Source organism: Microcebus murinus, chromosome X (assembly GCF_040939455.1).
Source record: "Microcebus murinus isolate Inina chromosome X, M.murinus_Inina_mat1.0, whole genome shotgun sequence".
Lineage (NCBI taxonomy): Eukaryota > Metazoa > Chordata > Mammalia > Primates > Cheirogaleidae > Microcebus > Microcebus murinus.
In genome coordinates, this window is record NC_134136.1 from 83,944,685 (window position 1) to 83,959,373 (window position 14,689).

The window sequence follows — 14,689 nt, forward strand, 5'->3', positions numbered from 1 at the left end:
AGGCTGAGGCAGGAAGATCGCTTGAGCCCAAGGGTTCAAGGCTGTATGTAGTTAGCTGTGATTGTGCTGCTGCATTCCAGCCAGGGTGACAAAGCAAGACCCCGGCTCTTAAACAAAAATGTGTGTAAGGCATGGGATGTGCCCCTTGGATTTGAGAAAAAAGCGTCTATTGGTGAACTGTGCTTGAGAAATTGATGGTGCTCTTTGGGCAGAAGTCATGCTGAGGTTGCACAGAGAACAAGTTGGAAGTGACAGCATGAAGATGCTGGATGTTCACAGTTTCAAGAAGCTCAGGTGAGGAGGGAAGGGTACCTCATGGTTTTTTGGACAAACAACTGTGTGCATAAATGGAGAGTGTGGTTGCTATGGTAAATCCAGTGGTGTTGGCCATTGATTGGGTATTGGGTGTGAGGGAAAGGAAGACAGCGGAGATGTCTCTTATGTTGTTGGCTTGAATGGTTGGGTGGACAGAGGTACCCTTTGGGGATGAGGGCTCACAGGCAGAGGTCCACATTTGGTGGGCATGAGGGGGAGGGTATGAGGTCTTTTAGTATAAGGAAAGAAGGGAGTCAAGGATCAAGTCTTGAGGAATGTTAACACAAAAAGTGAGACAGAGGATGATAAAACCTAACAAAGAAGATACTAGGACAGTGATCGGAGAGATGGGAAGAGAACTGAGAGAGAAGGTTCTGGGAAAGGCATGGTCAACAGAAAAGAACGTTGCTGAAAAGCCAAGTCAGATGGTGACTCAAAGAGTTCATTGCATTGAATACATATATGATGCTAATAAGGTTATTTTCAGAGAAGAGACAGGGGCAGGGAACTGATGGATGCAAGGGTTGTTGAAGGTGAGACAGCTTTCAAATCCTGTTGAGAAATTTGCTGGGAAAAGAGGCAGGCTAAAAGGACATTTGTCCTGGGGAAGATTGGAGTGTACTTTCACAAAGAGGGAATTGAGATACAAGGGGTAAATGAGAATGTCAGATGTCTGAGAAGATCATGAGGGATGAAATCCAAAACACAGAAGGAGGACTGGTCTTTGGAAGGAGGAGGGCCGTTGTCTACGCAAGAGGGAAGGAGGGGAGCAGGTGCTGGAAGGTTTGCATGTCCGGTGGCGGAAGTTGTTCCCAAATGAAGCCTTCCTTTTTCTCTCTGTAGAAAGAAGCAGAGTTATCTGCTGAAGAGGGTTGGTGGAGGGGATGAGAGAAGTGTGTAGGATGTGGAGGTGACAAGTAGGAACAAAGGACAAGTTGACATCCCAGTTGCATTTAGGGATCTTGCAGCAGCAGTAAAGGGACCCTATTCTGTCACTTCCATCAGGAGCACAAAGCTGAGATGATCTAGATTTATGGAGAAACAACTAGATATTTTCATAGAGGGGTGGTATCTTGCTGGGGAGGCAGGAATGCATATCCCAAGATATGTGGCAGTCCGTGTTTTGGCAACAGAGTGATTGAAATGGCGCATTATGTGATCCACTGGAATAGGGACGAGATAGCTAGGTTAAAATTAGCAAACCCCCTGAAAACTGAAGTGCCATTTGCAGTGACTGGAACTGTCCACTTAGGCAGGGAATCGAACTGCAGAATCATCACAGTCTTAGTGCCACGGACAGAGTGATTTGATTGCATTGGCTTCAGTCAACAAAACGCACGACCTTAACGTCACACAGTTGATGGAGAGAGACGCTGAGATTCCGGGGTGGCAGGGCCGTGGGAAAGTTGGACTCATGTGGCCGTGGTGGGTGGATTGGGCTCTTCGAGGGCAGGGAGTTGGGATAGCTCGTGTTTATGAGCCCATTTTCCTGGGAGACACAAAAGGTGAGTTTCTCTCCTGAGAGTCAGAGGACAAGCTGTTCGGTATGACTCCCGTGGAGAAAACCTTTAGAATGGAATGTATTAGGGAAATGAAACATCCTAGCACAGTTGAAAGACCAGAAGACACCAGAAATAAGAATTTGTAATCACATTCATCTGTAGGCTTGTCTACAGCAATACTTTTCATTGATTAATTAATTCGTTATTTTATTTATTCAAAAATATATTGAGCACCATCTATTTGGAAGGTGTTACACTGTGGACTTCAGTCGACTCTGCAGTAAATTAGAGAGAGTCTATTCGGAAGTACCGTTTGTCCTGTCGAGATGATAATGCATGCATAGAACCGGCTGTCATACACCCCATAAACTTGAACTGGAAATTGAGGGTAGGGAAATATTACCTGCGGTGGTTGTCGTAGAAGGCTTAATGAAATCGGAAGGAAGGGCATGCTATCCGGACATCCAGGCATTTATAGAGATGATTCATTTGTGGGGGCGAGTCCCGTCAGAGCAAATGTCAGCCGTGGTGGGACTTTCCAGACCACAAGAAAGGATGAGCTGTTTATGGGGACGTCTACGTGAAACTCAGCTCAACCAAGAAGTAATGTCAGGAAGGTGGACCACTGCCAGGGTACCGTTAGCTTTACATTCTAGGCCAACATGTGGTTTTTTTTGTTTTTGTTTTGTTTTGTTTTCCATTCTTGCAGAAAATATTAAGAAGAAGTCCAATTAAGTAAGAATAAATAAATTTTCAGTCAATGTTACTGTGGTAGCTACCCCCAGTATGAAGGATTTAATATTATGGACTAAGTACACAATTGGTGCCCTCGCCCGCCTCCCAAAATCCAATGTGAATAAATTAGAACAAAGGTGGCCAAACTATATTATCATGCAGGCCAAATGCAAACAGACAACTGATTTTATAAATAAAGTTTTATTGACATGCAGCCATGCTCATTCGTGGATTTCTTGTTCCTGGTTGTTTCTTGGCTACAACAAACAGCAGAGTTGAGTTGTTGAGAAAGCCACCCAGAAAGCCTAAAATATTTACTCTCTGGCTCTTAAGAGAAAAAGTTTGCAACCCCTGACTTAGGTGACTTAGTGGTTGGATGTATTGATTAAGTAGTCACTCTTAAGTGTTCCAACTGTTGTCCATTAATTTTAAGGGTGTTTTCCAATTCTTTACCCCTCGTTTGAGAACTGACATCAGTAGGTCTTTGTTCCATATTTTTTCCCCTGATAATAAGTAGGGAATAGGTTAATAGAACCTGGACAAATATTGGTGTATCTCCCGTCTGCAACTTGTGGGTGTTCGTCCCTGGCATGAGTAAATCAAGGAGACTGTAAAATGTAGCATCTTAGGCGAGAAAACAGTGAGTGTGAATTATACTTATCACATGCTTCCGTGTGGTTTGCGACAATTTGCGGGATCAGTGTTATCCCTGCTGGGGAGATGCTCAAGAGGAGAAAAAGGAAAAATAGAATATTTCATACAACTCTGCTCAGATCAAGCCTAAGAATGACTATCATATGCTCTTGCCATTAAAAGTGATTTGACCTGCTGTGTGGCAGCGTCTGGGAGGACAGAAATAGAAGCCTGGTTTGGAAACAGCTGTTCCCGACAAGAGTCTAGCAGTGGCTTGTAGCAGCGTCCTCTCTGCGCCCGCCTGGGGAGACCCGCTAACTCGGCCGCCAGCCTTCTGTGAGCGGGACGCCATCCCAACCTGCCGTCAAGGCGTTAAAAGTGTGAATTTGACAATCACTCAACCAGATTTTAAACTTAGACCATGACTTTTTCTCTGCTCAGAAATTTTCAGAAAAAACTAATCAGATTCCTTTACCTGTTTTTCTTTTTCTCCCCCCACCTGCCACAACCTTCCTAAGCGTATTATTTCTCTTCGCAACCCAGCTCAAAACCTACTGACACAAGGCAGTTTTTTCGAGGTAAAGGACACGTCTTGTGGTTTTCGATGGCACTCAGGCAGGTTTGTCTCTGAGTGAACCCGGGCTATCCCTGGAGACTGTAGGTTTCTGCAGGGCGAGACCCCATTCACATATCACCGTGTGCTCTGTAGGATTCTGTCGGCATGCGACGAGAGTCATCAGAGGGTGTATTGCAGGTATCCTTGGGGAGGGGGGTTCCTGGAGGGCACAGTCCCCGCTCAGTTGTCTTTGTGTCCCCTTCTGGGATCTGAATATCGGTAAAGCCAGCTAAGTTTAGTAGGACGGGTTCTGGAACTCTACCTGGCACCGTCAATGACATGCTGTGTAAACTTGGCCAGAGTTTTCTGAACTGTGAAACGGGGTGTCTGCCTCTCGGAGTGGTGGAGTTAATCAGAGGCTCTCAGGAGTTAATGCAAGTAATGAGCTGGAGTGCTTTCGGGGACATGTCAAGCTCCATCATCCTTCCTGACCAGGGTGACTCTCTGCTTAATAAGCGTCCGCTGAGCCAGCGAGGCGGCTGGTGATCACTCGCTGAGTCCCTGCAAGCTCCACGCGCTGCTAACGACGGAGGTGCCCGGGACAACCGCGCTCTGTGCTTTTCAACCCTGACACACACGTGTTGAGCATGTCCTTTTCCACGATCATGGCAGGGGGAACGAGACTCAGCTGCACCACCTGACAAGCGGTGGTATTTGCTTAACACACGCCTGGAAACGTGTGATCATGCTTCATCAAGCGTGTTTTTCCTTAGGCAGCGTGTGCTGGGATGTGTTTATCATCTGTTTAAAGTTTAATTTTTTTTTTTTTTTTTTTGCCGTGGCTGTTGTAAAAACACTCCTTTAACAACTTTAGAAAAGTGCATGAGATTGTGTTTATTGATACATTTGTTTAGTTTCTGAATATGGATTAAGAACTACAAGAGGAGAGTGTTATGGTATTACACATGGTGGGTTCAGATCTTCCAACTGGGCACATCTGCAGCATAACATTTTGTCGTGAGAGTACTAGCTGTGGATGAAACCAGCCCTGCTGCTGCCACACCAGCTGGTCAGAGGGTGAGCGGATCTGCAGGCTGCAGGCACAGCTGCCCCCACAATCCTGAGCCTGGTCTAGGGGTGCTCTCTACATCTTACCTGAGCAGAGCTGAGCCACTTCTTCGCCCCCAGGCAGAAAGGTTGCTACCAGGTGGCCATTTGTGGCCATTGTGGATCTGGAATCTCTATCAGGGCATGATATTTCTTGGGTTTCTCCAAGAGTTTTGTTTTGTTTTCAAAGTAGTTCTACATCAAGCCACAGCTCTCATAACACTTACCTCCCATCACCCGGAGGTCTAGAAGAGTAGCAAAGTCCCACAAGGAGAACAGATCCCCGGCATGTGAAGCATGATATACACCACAGGTGCTTAGGTGCACCTGTGGACTTCTGGGCACTGTCTGCTTTTATCAGTTGTGCTGCTCTGCTCCTCCCCCCACCTCTCACAGGGCTCTGCAGCCAGGTGTACTCTTGGCCTCACCTGGTGAGCCACCATCAGCCACCCTAGGACGTTGCCTGATGCCTTAGAGATGATGTATGTATTAACTCTTGTGGGGATTTACTCCATCTCAGAGTCCCTCTAAATTCTACAATTTGAGTGTGTCTTTCTGAGTTTCTAAAGGTGGTGTACCTGTGGTCCTGTTCTGGCAGGACACAAACAGCTTGCAGCCAGTGTTTTGCTGCCAAGATAAAGTAATATTGGAGAATTGTTTACGTTCACAGGCTTTGGGGTCAGTTGGACAAAGCAGGGTTTGTATCTGTCACTCCACCCCTTACTAAGTAAGTAGCCTTCAGCAGTTGACAGCTTCTCTCAGTCTCAGATTGTACAGCCGTAAAATGGAGAGAAATAGTAGGATTTATTGTAAGGATTCAATGAGACAAGATACCTATTCCAACCCATGTCGCATAATAAGTGATCAATTAAAGTTACCCATTATTATTACCAAGAAAGCCAATCCTTGTACAACCCTCTGAGGTAATTCTTGTTGTCTCCACTTTGACTTGGAGAATGCAGACTCACTTAGTGACCTGGTGAAGTGATACATACATATAAAATTTATGTATATATATATATATATGAGAATCAGTTTAGATTTACAGAGATTTACAAAGGTGGTAAACAGAGTCCCTGTATACCCTTAACTTAGCTGCTAACATTGATTTCCAGTATTATCCTACACGACCATAGTGTATTTGTCAAAATTAACCTTGGGACATCATTATTAACTGACTTGACTCAGATTTTACTAGTTTTTCCACTAATGTCCTTTTTTCTTTTCCAGGATCCAATTCACAATGCCATGTTGCATCTAGAATATAAACTTTTAGAGGGTGCTTTTTCCTTATTTTAATAGCTTGGTCTATATTCCTGCTTATTTATATTTTGTTTTATTTTAACCAAGAGGGCGATATGTATATGCCATCAAAACCATTCCCGAAAATAGCCCTTCTGTTCTTGTTGTTATATAGCAAGCACTTACTTCGTTGTTAAATTTAAAGCGAAAGGTCTGTGACTTTGATTGAGGAGGAGGACAACCAGATACAATTCACACACGAAGATTCCTTCCGTCCTCTGCTCTGGGCGCTTGCATGAATAACAGCAAAGTAGTTAAACTTCCCATGTTTGCATGTGATCTCTGAGAAGCAGGAATCACAGTTGCTGTCAGAGTAGTACGTTAAGATGATATTGAAAAAATAAAAGATGGGAAGAAGACTTTTAACCTTCTTGGGAGGCCACTGCAGAAACCGTAAACTATGCTGTGAACTTCTGCAAGCATCTCCCCTCAGCCAGCATCTGTGTACATGCGACATTGAGTCCCCACCGCAGGACAAGCCTGCTGATGTGAGGACATCAGTCTACCGTCCTCAGCTGGCAGAAACCAGCTTTGGGAGATGCAGATTGGCTGCAGGAGTCCTGAAACCTCTGTCTCCAGCAATTGGCATCCTGAATTTAAATGGCATTCATGTCCAGGGTGAATCACATGTGATATCCTTGCTAGGAATGAGTGTGTGTTCTTTTTCAGCCGGCTCTGTTTCCGTTTAACTCTCTATTTAATGCTTTTGTGCCAGCTTGTTGAGAACAGGCTGTTTCTTGGAGTAGCTGAGCGAGCACCTGCTCCCTTTGTTGCAGCCTGACTTCCTGAGGCCACGCCCGCGGCAGTACTCAGGTCTGCGCTTGGCTTGTTACCCAGTCGTTTATGCCGAGGGAGGCAGTGCTTATTCATCCATCCGTGGGCCACCAGCAAGGCTTGAGGGACTTCAGCCCTGGCCTCTCTGAGCCCCAAACTGGCAAGCCCCATCTCCATCCCTGGGTGGAGGTGTTGGTGATGTAGGGACCGAGAAGAAATGTCCTTTTCACCCTCTGAAGGTTCTCTGAAAATCAACTGACAAAAGGCAGGTTAACAGGAGAAAAAGTATACAGATTTATCAGTGTACACGAGAGTCTTAGAAAGTAGAACTCAAAGAAAAGGCCAGATGGTTGGTGCTGTTGTACCATATTGAGGTTACAGAAATAACAGGGCTTGGATCCTGGTAGAACAGGTTACGGGAGGGGGCAAGGGGAGGCCCGGCCTGGCACGGGTGGTCTTGCTGTGTGGCTGACACCTCCCAGGGGGCAGCCCTCGGAGAGAAGAGATAGTGAACATGCTTGCTTTAGGTCCTAAAGGTGTCAGAGTCTCAGCTCATCTGGAAAAGGGAGGCCCTGGGAGAAAGCCGGCTGCGTCAGTGCACATTTCCTCTGCAGATGCAGATCTCCCCTGCAAAACGCAGTTTGCAGGGCTCCTTCTGTCTGCACACCCTCTGAGCAGCCGTCTCAAACTATGCCCAACAAGTAGATTTTGGGGTGAAGTATTTTGGTTTCCTTCAGTGACTGTCTTCCGACATGATCTGCTGACAGTCTGACCCACTCCGGAGACCTACTTGCTTCCAGCCTCCCCGGCACCCTCTCAGGGTTGTGTTTATTATCTTCCAGTTGCCTCATGCACACAAAGCCTGTTTCCTCCATTAGGCTGGTAAGAGCTGTGCTGATAATAAAATAGCAGCAATGATGACCATGGCCATTTCGGTGCCCTTCCTCTCTTGCAGGCACTAGGCAAGGCAGCTGGGATCATCATTCCGTGGGATACTAACAGGAACATCGTGAGGATGGCAAGGCTGTTTGCCCCAGGGCCCGGGGCTGGTGCATTCCTTTCCTATGGCCACTGTAATAGTTGGCCACAAGCAAACTGAGTGGCTCTAAACAACATGAATTTCTTATCTTAAGGTTCCAGAGGTCAGAAGTTGAAAACTGGGTCCTCAAGGTGTTGGCAGAGCTGCATTTTTTTTCTGGGGCCCCTAGAAATGTGTTTTCTGGCTTCCCGAATGTGTTCCTTGGCTTGGGTGTCCTTCTCTGTCTTCAAAGCCTGCAGCATGGCATCTTCTGGTCTCTCTCTGTGATTACGATCCCTGCTTCTCCGCCAACTCCCTCTTCCCTCGTAAGGACCCTGTGATCCCACTGGGCCCACTCGGACAGCGCAGGATTCTCTCTTCCTCTCAAAAGCACATCTTCAAAGTCCCTTGTGCCACATAAGGCCGCATGCCCAGGTCCCCAGGTTCCAGGGATTCGGACTCTCACACTGGGGGACACCCTTATCTTGCCTACCATAGCTGGTGAAAAGTCAAAATGGAATTTCAATCCCCTGACTCCAGAGGCATTGATTTGAGTCTTTGTTGCTTTAAGATTAGGGACTCTTCTGATTACAGAGTCATTGCTTGTGTCCACCCTACGATGCTGGCCATGTCATACATAGTGGTGACCGTATCATATACATTACCTTTTTTCTACTACAGTATATTTGTTCACAAAATACCCATTGAATCCATGTGATCAGTTTCTTCCAAATGGACTGCCCCACGCGGAGTGAGGAAGAGTACGTTCAAGTGAGTATTGAAGAGACTGAAATTTCCTGCTGCCTCTCTTTGGATATTTTAGGAGGAAAAGCCAACAATTGGGAAGGAGGCATTCGGGTTCCAGGCGTCCTCCGATGGCCCGGCGTGATACGGGCTGGTCAAGTGATCCACGCGCCAACTAGCAACATGGACATCTTTCCCACGGTGGCCAAACTGGCCGGATCGCCGCTGCCTGAGGACAGGTACCCTGGTCGGAGGGTGGCTGGTGTCGTCCGGCTGTCAGGGTGCTTTGGTTGTCTGCATAATGGCATGCTACCTCCAGCCAGGCTCACTAGGGGGTTTATGAGTGGGTTAGACAACGTAAACCTCCTCCCACCCCACCGTCAATCCTGTTATACCCGAGGGAAATAAACTCAGAGGCCGCGCACATTTTCAGTGACCAGGGGTGGGGATGGATGCTGTTTAACTGAGCCTTCCTCTCTGAGCATCCTGCTGGTGCCATGATTGTCAGTCTGTCTGTGCCCACCGTTGGCTGCCGCGGCGCAGCTGGGCGATCGCTCCTTCGGCCTCCTGCGCGCGCTGGGACCCCACACATCTGCCTCCGGCCTGGCTCAGCAGCTCTCGGCTGCAACAGCGAGAAAGGCGTGTAATCCCCCAGCTTGGCCCCAGCATGTGTAGACTGAGCGAGTTCCAAATGAAATGTCTTTCTCCTACGTTTAGACACAACTTCATATGACATTGCCGATGGTTCCCTCGTAAGTGCTATTACCAATCTGAAGGGTTTTAAGGGAAGCACGCTGATTGATTGTTTTCATTAGTTTGGTGGCAGGCCAGGCGAATGTCACGCAGGCGGCTGCAAATCTTGTTTAAATTCGGCTGCCATGGGAAGGAGGAGGAAAGGGGAGAGGAAAGAGGAAACCAAAGGCGACCATGGCAGCTCCGCCAAAGCAAGCCCAGAATTAGGTTTTCTCACCTCCCGTTGCTTTCCACCTTGTGTCCTTGATGTTTTCAACTCCGCTCCCCAACACGTTCCTAGGCTTGTGCACAGATGAGAAACACGGTGATGACAGTTCAGCCATTCTCAAGCTCTGTGGTCTCAAGACCCTTTTACATTCATCAATGATTTAGGACTCCAATAATCTTTTGTTTATGCAGGTTATATCCATCGATGCTTATTATATTATCAGTTAAAACAGATTTTTTTAAAACACGACAGTGCCCCAAGCATATTATTTCTTTGGCTGATACAGTAATGACATCATCATCCACCCAGGAGGGCTGCTGGCAAAGTCCATTGTACACTCCTGGCAGAGTAATAGTGAGAAAGACAAAGAATGCCTTCCCGTTGTCGTGGGAGTAATGTCGGCCTCTCAGACCTCCTGAAAGAGTCGCAGGGATTTCTGAGGGTCTCTGGACCACACTCTGAGACTAGCAGGGGCTCTGGATAAGAGTGGAGACTCCAGAGCTGCACTGCCTGGGTTCCTATGCTTGTCTCCACTGCAGGCCAAGTACTGAATCTTCCTGGGCCTTCAATTCCTCGTCTGGAAAATGGGTTCAATAATAGCACCGATTTTACAGGGTTGATATAAGAATTGAAAACATCCATGCACATAAAGTGCAATACAGAGAACTAATGAATATTTGCCATTTTTGTCCCACCTGCTGTATTAAGGTCATAGTAAGATGTCCATAAGCTCAGTACCTTCCTCTTCCACATTTCTTATCCATCCAACGTCATAAAATCTGAGGGCTGAGGGGACTTTTAAGACCTACTCTAGTTAAACTATTCTGTTTTCCACTCTAGCCATAGAAAACTTGGCAGCCATAACTCATGGAAAGTCTTTTCTATATAAAGCCAGAAATCTCACTCCCTGTGTCACCTCCTCATTGGCTCTAGTTTGCAACTTTGGAATAAAACTTAATACTTCCTCAAGTAGCTCAAACAGTGTTCAGGCCATTTCCTTCAGGACCTTTCTTTCTCCTGGCCCGTAATATTAAAATCCTCACTGCTGCTCATCTTTGTATCACCTGGGAATGGCTGTCCGCCCCACTGGGGAAAAGCAAGGGAAGGGAAAAGGTAAGACGCAAAGAGGAAAATCCCTAAAGGGACATCTTCCTGCTTCCACTTCCTCTCCGTGCCTGTCCGGGGCCAACGGGGGTGAATCTGTGTTTCTTCTGCGAGGTCATTGAAGAAGGAAAGAGCCTCCCTCTAAGAGACAGACCCAGATGTCACGTGGGTGAACTCGTGACATCAGTAGAACGAAGTCTCGGTGTTGAGGACCTCCATCCACACATTTCAATAACAGCATCCAGGCACTACCCTCACGTCTCTGTCCATGTGTAAATGGGAGACCCAGCCATCTACCCTCACGTCTCTGTCCATGTGTAAATGGGAGACCCAGCCATCTACCCTCACGTCTCTGTCCATGTGTAAATGGGAGACCCAGCCATCTACCCTCACGTCTCTGTCCATGTGTAAATGGGAGACACAGCTGTCTAACCTTTGAAAACAGCCTCCTTCCTGCAAAGGTTGGTGGGAGTCAGCTTCCTCTGTTTCCGGCCAGAGCAACACTAAATTTACGCTGCTCGGGAGAAGGAATTCATTCGGAGGGTTGGGCCCACACTGTTTGATGAGCTCTTAACAGAGTGCCTTCGCGCCTTTTTGTGTGTTTTGTCTGAAGGAGAGAATTTCTGCCCAGCAGACTCCCTTTCCTCAAGAATTGTGTCTAGTGGGAGGCCTTCCCGGCCAATCAAAGCTTGGAGGGAGATCAGAAGCGCTTAGATCCAGGGTTTCTACTTAAGTAAAGAGAGAGGGGTCCACGGGTGAACAGGAGAGATTTTTGCAGCATCTTAACGCTGCGGTGAGGATAGTTCTCTAATTCAGCCCCACGGCGTGCCTACACAAGATTTCTTTGCGGCAGTGAATTTTTCCTTCGTACACACTGATTGGTTCATTTGCATGCAGTGGCAGGACTTGTCAAAAGAACTCTCAGTGTCCATCACCTCAGGCAGATTGAGAAAAATCACTCTCCCCCGTGTCTCCAATAAGCTGATTCTGGAAATAAATGGAGAGCAGCCTATTTTTTGTGTGTGTTGTAAAAGGCAGGTAACAGGGGCTTTATTAAAGAAGAGTCTAATACCAACCCCCAAATGTATTAATTCATTAAAACCCAAAACCTTTCTGTGGTTCTCATCTTAGCAAGCAGATACAATATGGTCATGGTAAGACTGCGACCTTCCTATTGTTGGTAATAAAGAATCACAACAGGTCATAGCTGGTTAAATTTTTTGGAAAACATCTGAATTCTAGCCACAGACTGTTCAGCTGCGGGGGGGAAGGAATCAGAGTGCTGGCATCCCTGATAATCAAATGTTAGAGGTAAAATAGTTTAGATCTTCTATTCCATAGTTGAAATAAAATAAAATTTGATTATTTTTGTAATTTAGGAGAAGAAATTAAACCTTTAATGCTCAACGTGGCTTTTTTTAAATGCAGACAAGGAAGGGATTGAGTTGACCTCTCCCAGCAACTTTTACTGACTGACAGCTAAGTCAGCACAGGAGGTCCGTTCAGTGGAGTGGTGTAGGTGAGGACGTGAGTGAGCTCTGTCTCGTTCGCATTTGTTTTGCAGAATAAAAGGTGATGTGAGCAGTCCCGGCTTTGCAAGTGCAACCGCTTAGAACGGACCCGCCTTTCTATTCAACTTTTGGCGGAGTGTTTTATGTTTACATATGTAAACATACTTTTCTAAATTGCGAAAATATATAATGTCCAGGTACCGAGGATTCCCTTTGGTTTATTACAGATAGCTGTGCTTTCTCCTGAAAATGCGTCCTTCCTTAGTGATTGCTTTCTGCGCTGGAATCACTTTGTTTTGAGTATCGTACAGGCAGCTCTCTCACCAACACCCTGCCTCTACTTAGCCTCTACGTCAGTCTCCAAAACCTTGTCTTCCGCATCCTCCCAAGCCTTTTCCTTCTCCTGTCGTCCTCCACGCCTTCCCGGAGTTGGCCAGGCCAGGGGCAGCGGGGAGGACATTCCAGGTGAGAGACCAGGGTGTTTGGAGACTGAGCGGAGAGCACGTTCATGGAGGAATGAGGCCGAAGTATCCCCAGGAAGGGTTCCAGGACACGCTCTTTTTGATCATGTGAGAGAGTTGTTCCCGTGCTGTGTAACTTTAGACCTGAAATTCTGAAATGAGGGCGCCTTGGAAGCGAATTGTTAATAGTGCCATTATCACTGCCAGTCAGGAACCCTGGGAGAATCATCTCGCCTTCCGACTTAAGAACAATCCCTAATGAGCACCTGTTCTTTACCAAGAGCCACGAGGACACTAGGAGAGAGCTCATCCAGTTTTATCGCATTGGCTACTATGCAAACTTGCTCTGAAAACTTCAGTTAGTTTGCAGGAAAAGGCCCATTAAACGATTCCCATAGAAAACAGCAGTGCTTCGTGTTACGTTGAAAGTGGATTGCCCGGTCTCCCCCAAAGCAGGACATGGTAAAAACATGTTTGGACTAGCAGCATCAATAGAAATGTGCTGCTCTCCAAGTCATTGCCACCGTTAACCGCGAATCCCACAGGTGGTTTAAAACAACCCCAGGTATTTTGATAGCTTGCACACCACTTAAAAGTTTAGCTCAATAGGGTCACTTTCAATTTTTCATGGCAGAAATGAGTCTGTCTTTGACAGGCCATATTTCTGCAGCCCTGTTAAACGGTGGCTTTCCATAGCCCTGTGATTTATTGTCTGCTTCTAGAAAAGAGCATCTTAGGTGTAGGATATTTTTTTAAAAAATGAGTCTATCTCCACATTTGAAGAAAAAGAAGTTTGCAGAACAGACTTTGTTCCCCTCCATAAAAAAAAAAAAATTCCCAATGTTTTGCTTTTAAGTAAGAAAAAAATTCATGAGACTTAGAGTCTTATTTTGTTAATTAAATCCCTTTTTTCTATCATGACCAATTTCAGTTATCAAATACTGATCTTAAGACAGCAGTTCCATCTCCCACGTTCTTAAATCACATGTTGAGTTTTGTTGGCAAATGGAAAACATAAAATAGAAATAAAAGCCAGGCCAGAGTGAAGAAGTTAAGGTCGAGATTGTGTCCGAAAAATGGAGGTTCCATCTTTGTTTGGGGGAGTCGAAGAAAGACGGCCCATCCCCCCGAGGGTAGATGACGCACAGAAGGATGGACAGCCTCCTCTGCCTCTTGTCACCTTCAGGCCATTGTTTGCCATGGGGGCCTTTTCATGGTGGAATCCTCACACCTGCCCACCTGCCCGCTCACCTCCTCCTTCCTTTCCACCCTGTTGGGCATCTCACATTAGAAAGGCCTGAGTTTTTCTTGAAAGCGATTTGCAGAGAAGGCTGCACGCAGGCTGCCTGCCCTTTCGGGGTGGAAGCGGTGTTTCCTGGCGGCACACACAGCGTCTGCATGGCACGGTCTGCGCCACGCTTCTTTGCCTTCCGCTCACGGGGATGCAGGCTCCGGAACCGAGCCAAGCCTGACTTTTGTTCTTATTTTTAACTTAATGATAATAGAATATTTTCGGTCCATAGACTTCTGCAGAGCATATGATTTAATAACGAGAGTTGGAGCCAGAGAAGCGCTAAGCAACACGGCTATAATTACATTACCGGTTTTTAGTGGGCTGAAATCAGCCACAGGAAAAAGCTTGGGGGACAGGAGACCTATGACCTATGACCTCTGAAGCGCGCTCACCCGCATCACAGAGCTGTGTTAAATGCCCGATCTCTAAACCCCTTGTAGTCAGACAGGACAGGGACGTGGTGTTTTTAATCAGAGACAGAAAACCCTTGAGTTGAATGCTCCAACTCTTCCAAAATAGTTCTCTGCCCCTTGTTTTGATGGCAGCAGCCTAATGGTGGCAATGACTTTGGTTTCTCAAGTGGCTGTCATCGTATGTTTAGCTCAGAACAAAGCGTCAGGCTTTTCGCTTATATTAAAACTCCAAAAAGTCTTACTTTGCTCATCACCAGTT

General features: G+C 46.5%; 1 protein-coding gene across 5 annotated transcripts in view; it reads left to right on the plus strand.

Moving 5' to 3' along the window:
* STS (steroid sulfatase) overlaps window positions 1-14,689 on the plus strand; it is a 151,643-nt gene that overhangs the window by 121,772 nt on the left and 15,182 nt on the right. For all 5 annotated transcript variants that reach the window (XM_012782470.3, XM_012782471.3, XM_075999257.1 and 2 more), the window contains one exon: window positions 8,766-8,925. In XM_012782470.3, the coding sequence (XP_012637924.1) occupies window positions 8,766-8,925 (160 nt within the window). The remainder of the gene's footprint in view (window positions 1-8,765; window positions 8,926-14,689) is intronic.